This window comes from Panthera onca, chromosome D2 (genome assembly GCF_046562875.1).
Source record: "Panthera onca isolate mPanOnc1 chromosome D2, mPanOnc1 haplotype 2, whole genome shotgun sequence".
Lineage (NCBI taxonomy): Eukaryota > Metazoa > Chordata > Mammalia > Carnivora > Felidae > Panthera > Panthera onca.
In genome coordinates, this window is record NC_138349.1 from 6,348,913 (window position 1) to 6,366,318 (window position 17,406).

The window sequence follows — 17,406 nt, forward strand, 5'->3', positions numbered from 1 at the left end:
AGGGGACAGTCCTAGACAAAAAGAATATGCCTACAGCATTCGCCCGAAATTCAGTCCTTCATCCATCCATCCATCCATCCACTCGTCCATCTGTTATTCCTCTTGTCCACAAGTTTACTGACTGTCCTCTACCAAAAGTTCATTGTCCAATTCCTGGCTTTCCTGGTGGATTTCCCATGTCCCCCATACATGAAGCAAGTCTCCTCCTTGGACATCCATCTAAACTAGCTTTCAGTTAGAAAGCCTTAAAGTATTATTTCTTTGTGGTACAAATTATATCTCTACACTTTGTGTTACAAATTATATTTCTACAAATTCCTATGTGTGTTACTCCTCTTAGTATTAGGTTCATTCAAAATAAGGATCCATGGGGCGCCTGGGTGGCTCAGTCGGTTGAGCGTCTCAGGTCATGATCTCACAGTTCATGAGTTTGAGCCCTGCGTCCGGCTCTGTGCTGACAGCTCAGAGCCTGGAGTCCGCTTCGGATCCTGTGTGTCTCTCCTCTCTCTGCCCCTCCCCCCACTTGCATTTTCTCATGAATAAATAAACATTAAAAAATATAAGGATCCAGCACCGTTAAGCACAGAACTACTAAAGTGTTAACAAAATATAAGCAAAGTAATAAAATTATGAATGAACAGTAAATAATATAAGTAATAACAATCTAACTTATGTTGTATTAAATCTTCTCCTCTGTGATCTCGAAGCTGACCAAGCCCTCTCTCCCCAGGAGCACTGAGGCTGTTCCAGGCCCTTCCTCGTGTAGCCAGGGCTCCCACTTCTCCTCCCCATTCCCCTGCTCTGTGAGTCCTTCTGCCTGCTCCCCCCACGGCGTTGTCTCACCCCCTCTCTGCCCCATTTTCCTCCAGCCCCTCCACTTCCTCCAGCCCCTGCCTCATGATTTCACCTCCCATCTCTCTGCTTCCCTTTAGAGCCACCGTCTGGAAAGACGCACTGACCATTTCTGTCCCCATCCCCTCGGCCTCCCCTGCAGCTGCCCCCGTCAAGGCCGCCAGCCTCCCACACCTCCCTGCCTTGCCCTTGCCCATCCCGGCAGGGCGAACCTGGGTGAACCTGCCCAGAGGACCCTGGGAAAGCTCACAGGAGGGACACGTAGAGGATGGGGATTCGAGACCAAAAGCAACCCGGAGGCTGGCCCCCTCCAGCATGATCTGTGTATTCCTGAGCAGAGGGAGGGGTGGGGCGGGGCGGGAGGATCCTGGTACCTTAATCAGTGAGTGTGAGAGATCATCTGTTTTATGTTTTGGCACAATCTTCTTCCACCGTCGCTGGTGAGGAGAGCACAAGTCAGACCTCCGTGAGGGTCTAACTGATTTAAGCCAGGCGTTTCCGAAATATATTGAAGTCCATGTAAAACGGGGAAATTGCTTTCAGTTCTGGACTTGGCTGGGAGAGGAGCTAAAGAAATCGATTATGAGGAAAGTATTCCTCGCCTGTTACATCAATAACCTCCCACTTCCGTTTCGACTCTATCCATTTGTCAGCACCCTGGATGCAAATCCTAACTCACGCCAACTGAAGTGAAGGAGAGGGGGCTATTGAGGAAGGGGAGAGGCAGAGTGGGTCCCCAGCACATGTGGAAAGTCTCACCCTTTGTCCCCTTTGTCGGGGCTGAGTGGTGGCTGTGTCTGGGCAGCGTCCTCTAAAGCAAGGCACCAGGCTGAGGGAACCCCCGTGAGCATGTTCTTGGAGCTTTGAGAACAGAGAGGCAAGACTTCTTCCCCGGAAGCCCCAGCTCACAGCGTGCCATAGGGGAGAGTTGTGGTTGGCCAGCTGGGGTCCCTGCTTCATCTCTGGACTGGAGACGGGGCCACCCCCAGCCGATGGCATGAGGCTCATTCTCTGGAGGCTGGGGAGGAGGAGACAGCCACTGCCAGTCACTGCCGCCCCCTGCGAAGTCCAGTATTTACAGCAACTCTGGGATACCTGGGTGGCTCAGTCGGTTAAGCGTCTGACTCTTTTTTATTTGAGAGAGACAGAGTGTGTATGTGAGTTGGGGGTTGGGGGGGGGGGGCAGGGGCAGAGGGAGAGGGGGAGAGAGAGATGGAGGGAGGGAGGGAGGGAGGGAGAGAATCTCAAGCAGGCTCCATGCTCAGTGCAGGGGCCCAACACGGGGCTCGATCCCACATCCCCGGGATCATGACCTGAGCCGAAATCAAACATTGGACGCTCGGCCAACTCAGCCACCCAGGTGCCCCAAGCATCTGACTCTTGATCTGGCTGCGGTCGTGATCTCACAGTTGTGAGGATGAGGCCCCCCTCGGCCTCCTCGCTGGGCGTGAAGCCTGCTGGCGATTCTCACTGTCTCTCTCCCTCTGCCCCTCCCCCATGCCCCTGCCCACTCTCCTTCTCTCCCTCAAAATAAATAACTAAATGTCATTAAATTGAGTTTAAAAAATAATAATAAAATAAAATAAAGTCAACGACACGTTGCCCAGGCAGATACAACGCAGGCTCCGTGTAGGACTCGTTCCCCGTAGAAGAGCGTGTGCCTGTGTGTGTGTCCCCACATGCATGTGCACGTGGGGGCCTGGGTCCCTGGGCGCACACGCCTGGAGTGTGCTAGAAGAAGGAGGTGAGGGGGGATGGGTGAGGGCTCCACGTGTACCGTGGGAGCTGTTGTTCAAGGCCCACGTGTCTGAGTCCTGCCTGTCTGGGTCTCCTCCTGACTCCTTCCCGAATAGGTGGAAGGTCCTTTGGGAGCCTCACGGGGTCACCTGTCACATAAGGGCGGGTCAGCTGCTGGCTGCCTTGTTCGCAACATATCCGTACGCTTCTCCACTCATCCTTTTATCTCGTTTGTCTTTCTTTTTCCACAGAGGCCTCATCGCTAACAGCTTCACAGAAACCCATTATCTGCTGGATGGCACCGATGTCTCCCTCACTCGAAATTACACGGTAAGTCCGGCGGCAAGGCCACCACAACACCACGCACGCCGTCAAGTCTGCGCTTAAACTTTGTGGCTGTTTTATCCTAAGTGAAGCCACATGCCCAGAGGCTACACTTAGGGACCGTAAGGCACCTATGCATCACTTAGGCTTTAGGCATTCCATTATAACTCCAGGAGAACTTGGCCTTGGCCAGCTTTGTGCCAGGATAGTCCTTGGAGATGTGGCCGACCTCGAAACCACCTTCCAATCACTAGGGGATGCTCGGTTGGGCAAATCCTTTCTAGAAAACCTAGCCACGTTTCAAGATGGCTTGGAAAGCAATTGTCCCTGGGCTGAATTTAGCTGTGTTATACTTTAAGTCCCTTAAAAACAATTCGAAGTAAAACTGACTCTGCTTAACCTATAAATGTATCCTGCCTATTATAAATGTAACCTACCTATTATAGGTGTGTCCACCAGAAATAAATGTATAAGCCATTTATCTATATGAATGATAAATCCACCATAAACACTTATGATCCTATATTATGGTGGTTACCATCATATGACGTTTATCACTTTTAGCTTTCCCGGTATTCGAAGTTTTATGTGTATCTTGGAAAAGATGCTAAATTTATTTGTTCCTTTAACAAGTGTTTGCTGTGTTTTCTGTGTGCTCAGCCCGCGTGAACATTGGCATTTAAAAAGAGTTGCTGCCCTCTGAGGACTGGGAAAGCTAGTTTTTTTTTTTTTTCCAAAAAGCTGTGGATATCTGTTTTAACAAGAATTAGCTTAGAGGAAGACTTTACATTTGCAGTTGAAGTGTCGTCAAGCAGCCATTGTCGACCTGCCAGGTTTCCCCCTTTCTTTATCTCTTGTGTGCATGTGGCACTTACAAACTGATGCCTTGAGACCCCCAGCGATTTGGTAGAATGACCCGACACTGACCTTCCAGCCTGCAGAAAGCACATAGGAGTCCTGGATATAATATAACCATGTATGAACTTGTGTTACTACCTCGTCAAGTTTAGAAGAGAGTCCAAGAAATCCCCAAGAGGCAAAGACAAAGAAGGGGTATAGGCTCAGAGCAGTAGACTGGTGAGTTGGGGTCATGGGACCTCAAAGGGCTACTCAGGTCCAGAGAGAGGGACTGGTGCTTGGGACTGGGGACAAGAGAAGTGGGTGTCTACAACTGAGAGGTTTTGCAAAAGCTGGGCCCCCAGGAAGTGGCTTCCTCTGTGGGAAAGAACAAGAATGTCTAGTCTGGAGAAGGGACAACAGAAAGAACTGTCTCAGGGTATCCTGGATTGAAGAGAATTGAAAAAGAGAATTGAATTGAATTGAAAAAGAGAATTGAATTGAAAAAGAGAATTGAGAGCCCAGCCAGCCTTATAAGCGTATGTTTGCAATGGAGTGGACTGGTGTTTATATGTCTGACGCCTACATAGAAATGCAATTCCCGGTCAATACATTAACATCCAAACTGGTCCCAAATCAGTAATCCTGGATCCCCTGGGCCCAAGCTGAAGCCAAGCCAAAATAGTAGAAATAGAGATATGTCTACAGCCGCGATCACATGAGACGCCCATGCCAAAAACAAAGAATAATAAAAATATTAGCAATGAGCCCCAAATCAAAATTGCAAAACACACAGTGAGAAAAGCCATGGTGAGTGAGTGTCAGTGGACAAGGGGAACAAGAGAATCAGCACCTCAGGGAATGCAAGGCAATACAAAAATTAGGGGAAATTGAAATTTTTTAAAGAGAACAGAATAGGCCTGATAGAAATTCCAGAGTGAAAATAGAGAAAGAAAGAAAGAAAGAAAGAAAGAAAGAAAGAAAGAAAGAAAGAAAATAGGAAAGAAGCAATGTTTAAATGGTGTGATGAGAATGTTCTGGAACTGGAGAAAGATATGCACCCCAAGTAGGAAGAACAAAAAGCAGACTCACTCCAGGATGGCTTGTAGTAAAACGGCAGACCCCTAAAGATGAAATCATAACACCACCTGAGAGAAAAGAGACACTTGTGCAAAATGACAATTGCACCGACAACAGACTTCTCGTTAGCAACTACAAAATTAGAATTCAGAGAGCCACGGGAAAATTACAAAAATCATAGGAAAATACATTTGCACACAAAGAGAATGCGCTGCTCTCAGATTCTCACAAGGAATATCTACCAAGGAAAAACTAACAAAGAATATTGCAGTAAGAAAGAAATAGAACACAAGAGCCAAGGATAGGCCGTTAGAGGCAATAGGAAACAAAACCACTGCGTGTGAGTAAATCTAAGTAAGCTATTTAAGATAATAATTACAACAATAATGACTAAATTTGGATGTTTTAAGACAAGATGAGCAAACATTTAGAACAGTTTAAGAATTTGTATTGTACTGGCGAATAATAGAGACACTGATCAACTTGAGATTTTGATAAATATGTATCTTGCTAATTTAAGTATAACCGCTAAAAGAATAGGAAAGCAGAATGTATAATTCCAAACAATAGATGGTCACAAAAATAGTATATCAGCTCAGTGGAGGGCAGGAAAGAAGGAAAAGGATTTGAAAAGCAGAGTAAATATAAAACACAAAATAATTAGCTAAAAATGAGTCAACATATTACTCTAATTATATGTAAATAGACTGAATCTGTTTGTTAAAGTAAAAACAGATTATCTGCTTAGAACTTAAAATGAAATCCAGCTACATAATTTTTACAAGATTCACACTCAAAATACAACATGGTTCTGAAAGGAATGGAAAATATATAGTAGACAGATATTAACCCAAAGAAAGCTACTGTCGTAGCAGTAACATCAGGCAACCTAGATCGTAAGGCCAAAAAAGGACATTCTTATGGATAAAGGAACTGATTGCTTAATGATAAAAGGAGCCATTCAAAAGGATGGTAAAATACTTGTGAAACTACATATACCAATAAAATAGCCTCAAAACATGTGAAGCAATAATCAAAACAATTACAATAAACTGACAAATTCACAACCAGAGAGGGAGATTTAAATATACCTCTCTCAGAAATGAAGATTTTAATAGATGAGCAGAAATTAATGAGAAGGAAGGCCAAAAGGATGGAGAGAATCATTTAAGCCAAAAGGTGGTTCTTTGAAAATATTAATAAAACGAACAAAACCCAAATCTAATCAAGAAGAAAGAAGAATTCCCAAGCAACGGTATTAACAACACAAGGAAGGATGTAACTATTGCCGTACAGACATTTTGAGAATCACAAGAATGTTATCCACAATACTAACCATTTCTTAAAAATGTAAATTCTGGGGGTGCCTGGGCGGCTCAGTCAGTTGAGCATCTGACTCTTGATTTCAGCTCAGGTCTTGATCCCAGGGTTGTGGGATCGAACCCCACATTGGGCTCCACACTGAACATAGGGACTGCTTGGGATTTTCTCCCCATCTCCCTTTTTCTCTCTCCCCTGCTCACTGGCCCTCTAAAAGAGAAAAATGATTTTTAAATCTTCCCACCCCCCAAAATAATATCAAGCCCAAATATTTTATCAGGTAACTTTTACCAAACCTATAAAGAACAAATAGTTACTAAGAATTAAAAAAAAAAATTTAAGGGAAAAGAGAGTAACTACGAAAATCAGAAAGAGAGCATCCACAACATGAATATTATAGACTAGCTTCAATTATGAACATAGTGGCAAAAATCCTAAGTAAAATATTTACAAATCATGTCCAGCACATATTTTTGAAAATACTTTATGACCAAATGGTACTTATCCGAGAAATGCAAAGATAGTTCAATATCAGTATATCTAATAATACAGTTTTATGTATTATTATCTTCAGATGAAAAATATTATTATGATTGATATTATTTCTTCAGATATAATCCATGGTATTTATTATGTAGATTATAAGAGCTCTCGTGGGTGGGGAATGTTTCTTGTATCTCCTTTTCTAACCCCGTAGAGCTTCACACATCATCTTACATAGACCAGACTTTCCAAAAACGATTCATTCATTCATTTATTCATTCACTCAGCAAACATTTATTAACCACCTTCTGTGTGCAGAAACTGTTAGGGTATGAGGATATAGGTTGAATAAAATATACTCTTTGGCATATAAATTCTACTCAAAAGGTAGGGTGTTTACAAGATGTGAAAATACTTATGCTTTAATATAATTGCTACCGTAGGAGGTATGTACAAAATACCACTGGAGCCTTGGCAAGGCCATGGTTAGTTTTAACTCGTTGGAGACGATTTCACTAAAGAAATGATATCTAACTCTCTGAGAACGAGTATAGAAGAGAAAGGTTGGATGAAACCCTTTGGTACTAAAGAGGTTTGACTCTATCTTACTGAAGATTGGAAGCTATAGGAAGTTTTCATATAGGGGAATGGCATTGTTCGGTTCTGTGCTTTAGAAAGGCTCTCTGATGGCTGAATGGAAGAAAGATTGGCAGAATTACTGGCAGACCGAAGGCAAGAAAGTCTGTTAGGGGCCTAAGGTGGTTGATGAAGGTTTCGCCGACAGATGGATGGAGCTGGTTCAAGGCAAGAAAGCTTGAAGAGGCAAGATCCGGTGACAGTGAACAAGGGAGGTGTCACCAACAGGGCTTGCTCCCTTCTGCTTGGGCTCTCCACTGCACCATGTATTTTCTCTGGCACCATTAAGGAGCAGTTGTTGGCTTGGGAAGGCATAGGGGCCAATGAGGATGGGTTTGTCCCTGTTGAGTTGGCCGTGGGACAGCCAAGTAAAGGTGTTCATGAATCTGGAGTCCAGGAGAAAGCTGGAGGTCAAAAATGAAGAAGACCTGAGGATTGACCTCAGATATAAGTAATAATTAGTGTCATAACTTCACACTTGACTTTCTCTTTTTTTCTCTCTCTTTTTTCTCCTGGGATGCTCTCATTTAAAACATGCTTTTGTAGTTATCTCTGAGGCAATCCCCACAGTGTAATTGCTGTTCCAGACAGAAGCAGGAAGAAGAGAGCTTAGAAATACCGTGGCAACAGGCTTGAGTTCTCCACACATCCGTCATGTATGAGGGCGAGCGGTACTCAGCTAACATGGACACACCCAGAGTGTGTGAGATATGCTTCCAACATTATTTTACCAGTTTGGTGGTTTTAGTTTCAATCTCTTCCTAATTTTCCTATTCTTAGGCAGTTTTTTGCCCTTTCTTCTCATTTGAGAAGGCAAATATGCTATGAGAGAAGGAGAGATACAGGACTAGGTAAACAAGGGCCTGACGGGGCACCTGGGTGGCTCAGTCGGTTAAGCGTCCGACCTCGGCTCAGGTCATGATCTTGCTCTTTGTGAGTTCGAGCCCCGTGTCGGGCTCTGTGCCGACAGCTCAGAGCCTGGAGCCTGCTTTGGATTCTGTATCTCCTTCTCTCTCTGTCCCTCCCCCACTTGTGATCTGTTTCTGTCTCTTAAAAATAAATAAACATTTAAAAACAACAACAAGAACGAGGGCCTGACAGCTGCCAGGTTGGTTAGGGACTCGGAGGGTGGGAGCAGAAAGCTTGGAATGTAGGCATTTTAGAGACTAGCTGGATGGTGGTGTATCAGAATGCTAACAGTAGTCATCTCTCTAGGGGGAAAGTGCATTTTTCTGTTTTCTGTGATTGTTGTGTGTATATGGGGGAGGGATTGTATTTTTCTTCTCATTTGTCTACAAGGTCACTGTATAGATGGGCAAATGTCTGCCCCATCCCTCTACGCACCCCTCACTCCTCTGCATGGAAGTGTCCTTTTTTATTATTACTTTGAGAAAGAGAAAGGGTGGGAGGGAGAGGGTCTTAGGGAGAGGAGCAGAGAGAGAATCCCAAGCAGGCTCTGCATTATCAGCACAGAGCCTAACACGGGGCTCGAACCCACAATTCATGAGATCGTGACCTGAGCTGAAATCGAGAGTCAGACGCTTAACTGACTGAGCCCCCCTGGAAGTCTCTTTTTAAGGAAAGGGCAGTAGAAGCAAGCAGGCCTGAGAACCCTGGTCTCTGCTCACTGGGGAGCAGGGGAGCCCGTGCTTGGAAGGGCCATGAGACTCGTCTTGCTGTCTTCCCTTAGTCCCTCATGGTGGCTGAGGCTCGCCCCCTCCTCCATGGAGTGTTCTCAGCAACAGTATTGTGCAACCCAGACCCTCCTCCGGATGGGCCCCAAGGCTTGGCCAGCAAGGACAGAGTGGTAGGGATGAACGTTGGAAATCGCACAATGCCTCAGTTCTACCTAGACCTAAGCAGTATCCTCTAACAGAATATACCAGAAGCCCCTTTTGTTGAAGGTAAATAAGCCGGAAGTATATTTTGATCTTCATCTGATTCTTTGGATCTCACAACCAGAGATCAATTGGCAAACCCCCACCCCCACCCCAGACTTCCAGAAACAACAAGCAAGTATTGCTTTTACAGTTAGACAAAGAAGGACTTGGGGCTTCTGGGTGGCTCAGTCGGTTGGGTGTCCGACTCCGGCTCAGGTCATGATCTTGTGGTTTGTGAGTTCGAGCCCCTCGTCGGGCTCTGTGCTGACAGCTCGGAGCCCGGAGCCTGCTTCGGATTCTGTGTCTCCCTCTCTCTCTGCCCCAACCCCCGCTTGTACTCTGTCTCTCAAAAATGAATAAATGTTAAAAAAAATTTTTTTGAAAAGAAAAAGAAGGGCCTGTCTTATAATCGAGCATCTCCTGTCTCCCATTCCTTTGATCCCATCCTGAGCCTCCAGCCACGTCACTGTAGAGATAAGGAGTGAACAGTCTTAGCCACTAAAGAGAACCCACAGCCCCAGACAGCTGGCCATTCCAGCAGAAACCCCTTTAGGAGAGTCCATGACCTTGTCTTGTCTTTCATGGTGAGGAGACAGACACAGCTTTGGGGGTTTTTTTGTTTTTTTGTTTTTTTGTTTTTTAATCAGGCTGCAAAACAAAAAAAGAAATGTGCAGACTCATCTTCTTATCCCCTAAAGTCAGCACACAATGAATTTACCTAAATTTAAGATTATACATAAAATAAGAACCACTCTTGGCCATGGTACCGTCTTTTTTTTTTTTTTTTTTTTTAGATTTCATCTCTCAACCATCAGTGTAAGCTGGTTGACAGGCAGAGTAGGGGCTGATTTTAATTTTGGAGTTAATTGCTTGTCTTTTATCTCTCTATTGCCCTGACAGGATGAAATATTTGTGGCTTTATCCTTTGTTGACCACATCTGAGGGAAGATTATGTTTTATATTGTTACTTTTAATAACGGCTGTGAGGGACTGTGCACACGACATTTGTGCCCTTGCGTCCCAGAAGACTCTGGGAAAGGCCAGAACAGCCCTGCAGAAGCCTCCTGAATGTTCTGTAGAAATGCACCCAGCTGCTGCACGTGTGCTAACCGAGCACCCCCACTGGGCCAGGCACTATGACCACCACCGAGGGTACAGCAAGGGTTCAGAATAGACAAGGGGACCCACGTGGGGCTGGAGGGAGGAGACTGATATTTTTCTAAGCATATCAAACCTAATCGACATCTTCCCTAAGTGTGCTGAAGGGAAGGCTGAGGGTCTCCATCTGGTCTTAAGCGATCATGGAAGTCTTCATGGAGGAAGGAGCGTGTGAACTGAGATCTGAAGGTTGAGGAGGGACGAACCAGGGGGGGACCGGAGAGGGAAGGATATTCCAGTGTGATGCTGAGCTTTACTTACAGGCGGGGAAGTGTTTAGAAAGCGACAGGGGCCAGACTGTGGAGGCCTTGGAGGCCACGGTGATATATTTGTTTGTCATGGAGGAACATTGGGAAGCCATAAGAGATCTCAACCCTGGGGGTGTCATGACCAGTGCAGGCTTTGAGAGACCCACTGGCCGCAACATGAAGAGGTCCTCAGAGAAAGCAGGAGCAGGGATCCAGCAAGATCAGGCAGCTGTTCTTGTGGAAAAGCCTAAAGCCCAGAGGAGAGGAGATGGCTGCTGGGGCCGGGACCATGGAGACGGAGAAGGGAAAATGTCTGACCTTATACTCGTGAGCCATACCCAGAAAGATTCCATTTGTTGTATGTGTTTCTCATTGGAAAAACTTATGAAAACATTTGCTTGGCAGATGCCAACGGGAGACCAGTCAGTGTTAACTGAGGCTGGGCATCAGATAGGTGTGGAATCCAATATTTTGGTCAGAAGGATCATTTGGGTGACGTCCTATCCACTTCCATGGCAAATGTTTCCTCTCAAAAAGGGGTAGAATCTCTGGCTTGGACTAAGCATGTCAGGAGTCAACCTCATTCCATGACAGAGGCCAGCAGACATGTATGAAGAGATGATTCTGGATGTAGGAGGGAAGTCCCAGGTCATTCACATCCCGTAAGTGTAGCAGGTGTGAGCAAGGCTCGTTATCGGGCTCTCAAGAAACGCTTTGAAATGGATTTAATTTCCCTGCTTTCGCTGAACTCTATATTCATCCCATCCATCCACTCTTCCCGACTTGCCTGTCTCCCAGAGGGCTGCTCTGTTCTCCCACCGATGGAGGTGCTGCCCACATCCCATGGTGACCCTGCCCCACTGCATCTATCACCCTTTCCCTGTCCACGGACATTCCTGCTCTTCCAGTGTAGGTCCTGCCTTCTGCCCAGCCGGAAGACGCCAGAGCCACCTGACATTTTCCCCTCACTCCCAGCCTCACCTAGGTTCAATCCGGCCCCTCTTCCTGCCTCATCAGTCCTTCTAGAATATCTTTCTCTGTATACCATTCCCTGTTGCACTTACTTTGACCCTAAATCGCCAATAGCTTCCCCAATCCTCCTTCAATCAAGGCCAAACTTCTTAGACCAGTATTCACATTCATCAATGGTGACATACCTTCCTCTTCTGCATGTGTGAGTTCATTCATTCATTCATTCATTCATTCATATGCTTGCTCAACAACAAATGTGTGTTGAGTGTCCGATATGCCAGCTAACATTGAGGAAGCATCAGCAATACACAAGGCATGGTATAAAGTGCTTTTCATGTGTTTTGTGGTTTGATCCTCACAATAAATCAATTTTGGCTATTTTTATACCCAGATGGGGAATCTGAGACCTACAGGGGTTCGGTAACTAGACCAAGCCCACGGCTAATAAGGTCCAAGCCCACGTGGTCTGACTCTAGCATCTGAGGTCCTAGCCTCTGTGATACAACTGCCTCTGATTCACTTGGAACGTTGGAGGGTCTCTGTTATGCGTTCCTGGCTCTGACGTCTGTTGCAATGGAATCAGTCTGTAAAGCTGTAGCAAGTGGATTAGGGAATGGACTAGCATTCATTTGCAAGGAGACATCCAGCAAAGGCTTCTGGGGGAGAGCAGAGGATGTCCTGCTGGCCCAGAGTCCTGGAATGTGGGAGAAGGACGGGTCCCAACAGCCCTCTGGGCGTTGGCCAAGTGCATCGCTTCAAAGCCCAGACTGAACCGAGATCCAGTGCTTCGTGGCACTGGTCCAGTAAAGGTCCAGTGCTTCGTGGCAGTTTATAGAAGGGAGGAGGACACAATCCCTGCCCTCAGGGAGCACAGAGTCTGACCACAGATGACATGATGGGCTCATGGCAAGGATACTTCAGGAGCCAAACAACGGAAGAGCCAAATCCATGTGGAATCTGGAATGAGTTTCCAGAGGAATCCCAGGTTTGGGTGACTTTCCTTTGCTAAAGCTGTCCGAAGGGGAAGGCTCTGAGCGAGGCCTTCTGGCTGGAGGTGGTATATGCAAGGTTAGGACCACAAGCCAGGGAGGCAGACTGCCCAGGTTCAAATCCCAGCTGTAGTGCTTAACCGGCCGTGAATCTGAACATGAAACAGACACTGACCCTGGCACACAGTCCTTTGGAAAAGCGAGCCAGCTGCAGCCACTGCTCTGTTTTGATCGATCCACAACAATTCGTAACCACCCTGGACCATATGTCCTTTTGGAAGTCCCTCTATATCGTGATAGCGGGATGAGAAAGTGAACTGCGGGCTGCAGGCAGGAAGGGCGGGGGATGTGCTGTGCTGTGCTGAGCACAGATCTTAAGGTGCGTGTGTCCCTGTAAAGTGGCCACCGGCCCCTCCGTCTCCCCACCCTGGCTCTCACCAGGCCCCTTCTGCTCGTTTTCATGTGTTCTGTAAAGTCCCACACAACATACAAGCGGATTTGGAGCTGAGAGTTAGAAACCCGTGCGGAAAATCAGCCCCCTTCTGTCCGTCGTGTCTGTTGTTCTCACATACGTTCATTCAGCAAAAATACACAGAGCTCGGGCTTAGCACAGTGGAAAATTGAGTTAATGGCCTAATGGGTTTCAAATACGTATTTTCATAGTCGAGCTCTATCACGGTGCCTTCCATTTCAAACTGCTTCCCTGTGTAATGTGTATTTGATCCCCCCAAACCCTGGGCAGTTAAGGGTCACTCCCATTTTGCAGATTAAAAACTGAGCCTCTTAAGTCTCAAATCCCCAGACTTGCAACTCAAGAGCCATCTCGTGCTCTCTCTGTTGCAGACATGCTGTTTCCAGGCCCAGTTGGCTGGGAGGTCCCGAGGAACGTGAACATGATTTCTTAAGCATGTGCTGTTCTCTGATGCAGAATTCCAGCGCAGCAAAATAATGTGAATGGCCCCTGAGGTCCGTCCTTTATAGTCGTTTAACCAGACGTGGTTCTTGTTAGAGCTGAGAGCCGAGGTAGCCCTGGGAGTGTGGGTGTGGTGACTTATTTCTCTGCGATCCCATCCCGCACGCTCTCAAGGCTAAGCGTAACATAGCCCAGCCAGAGAGACACGCGGGGCTGCAAAATCACTTTCTCCTTTGCTTGAACGCGCTGTCACCTTGTTTTAGTCTCAAGCTAACGTGTGGTATGTGGGGGTCTGATGTTCCACACGAGAGAGCAAAGCCCAGACCACGGCCATGCGGAAATGCGAGCCAACGACTCACGCAGACACACACACGTGCGCACACACGTATGCCCACACACATACACACGTGTGCACGTGCTTCCACTCGGACACACACACACACACTCACCCTCGTACCCCTTCCGTCTGCAGGACTGTCTGCGGGTTTGGAAATGACTTCACTTTCCTAGGATTCCCTGAACGCCTTTTGCAGTGGCCTCTGCTGACCTTGAGAAGGCCGTGCGTCTACATTTGGGCTTTACGTGGTAGTTTTTCTCTCCAAGAGAGAGACTCACGAGGGCACATGTTCATGGCAACAGGACATGGGGGGAAGCCGTCTGGCCTGAATATAGAGGCCTATATTCCAGTTCCTGTCATGCCACCGACCGACTCTGTGGCCTGAGGCAGTCACTTAACCAGTCAGGGCCTCAGTTTCCACATCTGCTCGGGAAAGGGGCTGCCTAAAAGAGGAAGACTGGCCTTAGACGGCCTGAAGCTCCCTTACGACTAGAACATTGTGTGATTCCAACACTAAATCAAGATAGTTTGGCCCATTGCATATGGTGCAGGGTGGGGGTGGGGGGATGCTATAAAATTCCCAAGGAAAAGAGGCATTGAAAATAATTTTCACTCAGCATATTCCCTAACAGACTGTCTGCTCACAGTCCTTTTTAATCACAAGGTCAGACCATTTTTGTTAGCAATTTAGCAGATAAAATTCCTTTCTTTCTGGTCCACTGAGAGTTGGATAACAGAATTTGGATTTCACTTCCCATATGGCAGAGAGTTGAGGGCTACTATTTTCGAGCTCAAGGGTTCTTACTCGATCTTCCTCTTACCCACCATTACGTTTGATTGATAGGATTAAACAGAAGGAAAATTTATTTTACTGGAGTGGGGAAACGCATTAGGTTAAGTAATAAGTATATAAAATACATGGTTAGAGGTTTTGTAAAGGAAAAGATGTAATTTTGTGGTTATGCATGTTTGGGACTGTTTTCTATGTTATGTTTTGTTGGTAGAAAGAGAATGCATTGGATCAGCAGAACAGGCAGAGACGACGTGCTAATGGGACAATGTCTTGTTCAGCGACGCCTTTATAGACAAGAGTGCGATAAAAGGAGACTGTAGTTGACAATCTTGAGGCTGTTGAAAGGGGATGCTTTGGGGATGTTTGCAAGGGGAAGCGTTGGGATCCTGTAGCTGCAGGAGGAACCCAGGACCTCCCTGGGCATGATGGACGCCTGCTGGGTCTCTCCCTGGTGTGGCCACACTCACATCCAACCGGCCAAGTGTTGGCGAGTCCACGAGGCCTGGCGGATTCCTGTCTCTTAGCATCCGTCGATGGGAGGCAACATGGCCCTTGGATATGGATATGGGGGCAAACAGTCCCCTGGAGATACCTGAGCAGGCACAGCTCCCCCCCAACCTCGGCCACCGAGGGCAAAACCCCCCAGAGAGCAGGAGGCCACCTCTCTCCTACTCTTTGTAATCACATTCCCAGCCAATTACGTGGCACGTGGTATGATGGGCACGTCTCTCTTAGCTGTGAGTCTATCCACATGACTGACTGCGTCATAAAAATGATACCCCATTTGTCGGAGTATGTAATGAACCTGCTGAAAAAAATTAAGACTTCATGATACTATAATTGTCCTGGATAATCTGCAACTTGGGGTGCTAGTAATTATGCCTGGTAATCGAGGAAGGTAACTACTTCTTAGATTAGTCAGCGGTGAACAGCAGGCTTGATCGCTGTCCCAAGGTAAATCGAAACCAGTTTTAGCGCCAAGAAATAAGCTCTTAACTCTGGTAGTGACTGAGAGACGGGATTGTTTGGGGATCAGTTTCTGAGAGCGAGGATCCACCCCTACCTCTTCTGTCAGTGGTACTCCAACCTCGTTGGTGAACTGGAAATTAATTTTATACTAATTTGTTCTCAGCTCATGCTTTAATGAGCTTGTGTTTCTGGGTGTTTAATTTGAAAGTACGTTTGATAACTACTCTATTACAAAATAAATGGAGACTGAGAACAAATGAGTTTGAAATTTCCGAGGTCAGTAATTAAGATTATTGTCACTATTGGGTTTTTCACTGTTTAACTAAGACTCAGCTGCCAACGCGACATTTCACAATTCTCCAAAGTGAGGCAAGTTCTGTAATGGATGATGAGTAACAGACAAAAACGAAGATTCCGGGGGCCCCGGGCACCTAAACTGGACGTCATCTACTGCCCTTTTGTCTTCCGAGCCTTCTCCACTTGGACATGCACGCTGGGCACTCAGGACTGAAATCCCTTCCCTGGGATCCCTCTGGTGCCCCGGGGGCATTATAATCCAGGTACACAGACCCCTCGTGTTTACAGAATTGCTCTCATGCCTTCGCATGTAACAGGTCCAGGTATCTAGAGAGAGGGGACCGTGGAGCCTTTCAAAAGTTATTTCATGTGGAAATAAAGAGGCAAGCTGGCAGCAGGTCTGGGTGGGTACCTGATGTGGCAGGCTGGGCAGGTGTCCCCCCACCACCAACCCTGGGCATTCCTTCCCAAGCCACGGGCACACTGGAGAGGTCAGCCTCGCCATGGCCTTGAGTGCTGTGCTCCTGCCCTGGAATCTTCCAGCCAGGGAGAACTAACCCTTGTCCCTGAACTTCCAACCCTTCCTCCGTGGCCTCCTGTCTTTGCACGTGCTTTCCCTCTGTGAGTAGCTCCCTCACCTGCCTTCACCCCTGGGCACCTCGCCACCCCACCCCTCGACATTGTCTGGGGGCCAAAAAGAGCCACAGAACCTTCATTGTTTCCAGTCAATATCATCAACAACATTAAAAAATCCAAGATATGCTACAGGTTCATACAAACTGTAAGCTAAGCTCGTAAGATGATCTGACACAAGGCAATTTAAAAAAAAAACTAAAGTTTTCCTTTATATAAAAATGATTGCTTTATTTTTAAAGGAAAATAAAAACTTATTTATTAAAAATAAATTTCCTTGACCTAAAAATAATGTAAAGACGTTACAGAAAGATGTATAAGACATAATAGAAAAAAGATCCCATTTGTGGTATCTACCCACTACCTTGGAATAAGCCTAATGAAAACTTTCCGACAGCAATATGCAAGAAAATCTAGGACTAGATTGAAGGACATTAAAACAGCTTTATTAATGGAAACATACCATGTACATGAACAGGAAACATGGATTTCGATGGATTCTTAACCACATTATTAATATACTAACAATATAATCTCAATGGATTACTACAGAGCTTAAAATTTGATTCTGAAATTCACTTGGAAGAGAAAATAGGCAATAATATCCTAGAAACATTCGAAGCGAAGAACAGAACCAAAGGAAACCTGCCCTCAACAAGGTTGCCGAGACAGCCCTTGAATAAATGGTTCCGGGACGCCTGGATCTCCACATGCAGAAGAAGGAAATTGGGCTCCTACTTCAAGCCATATACAAAAAAAAAAAAAAAAAAAAAACGAGCCTTGGAGGGGGCTCGGTTGGTTAAGCATCTGACTCTCGACTCTGGCTCAGGTCACGATCCGACAGTTTGCAAATTCAATCCCCACGTCACTCTCTATGCTGACAGTGCAGAGCTTGCTCAGGATTCTCCCCCTCCCTCTCTCTCTCTCTCTGCCCCTCCCCACCTTGCT

The 17,406-nt window shown here is 46.3% G+C and overlaps 1 protein-coding gene across 2 annotated transcripts in view; it reads left to right on the forward strand.

Annotated features, from left to right (window-relative positions):
- ADAM12 (ADAM metallopeptidase domain 12) overlaps window positions 1–17,406 on the forward strand; it is a 347,656-nt gene that overhangs the window by 209,927 nt on the left and 120,323 nt on the right. For both annotated transcript variants that reach the window (XM_078434959.2, XM_078434958.2), the window contains exon 4: window positions 2,841–2,919. In XM_078434959.2, coding sequence (XP_078291085.2) covers window positions 2,841–2,919 — 79 coding nt within the window. The remainder of the gene's footprint in view (window positions 1–2,840; window positions 2,920–17,406) is intronic.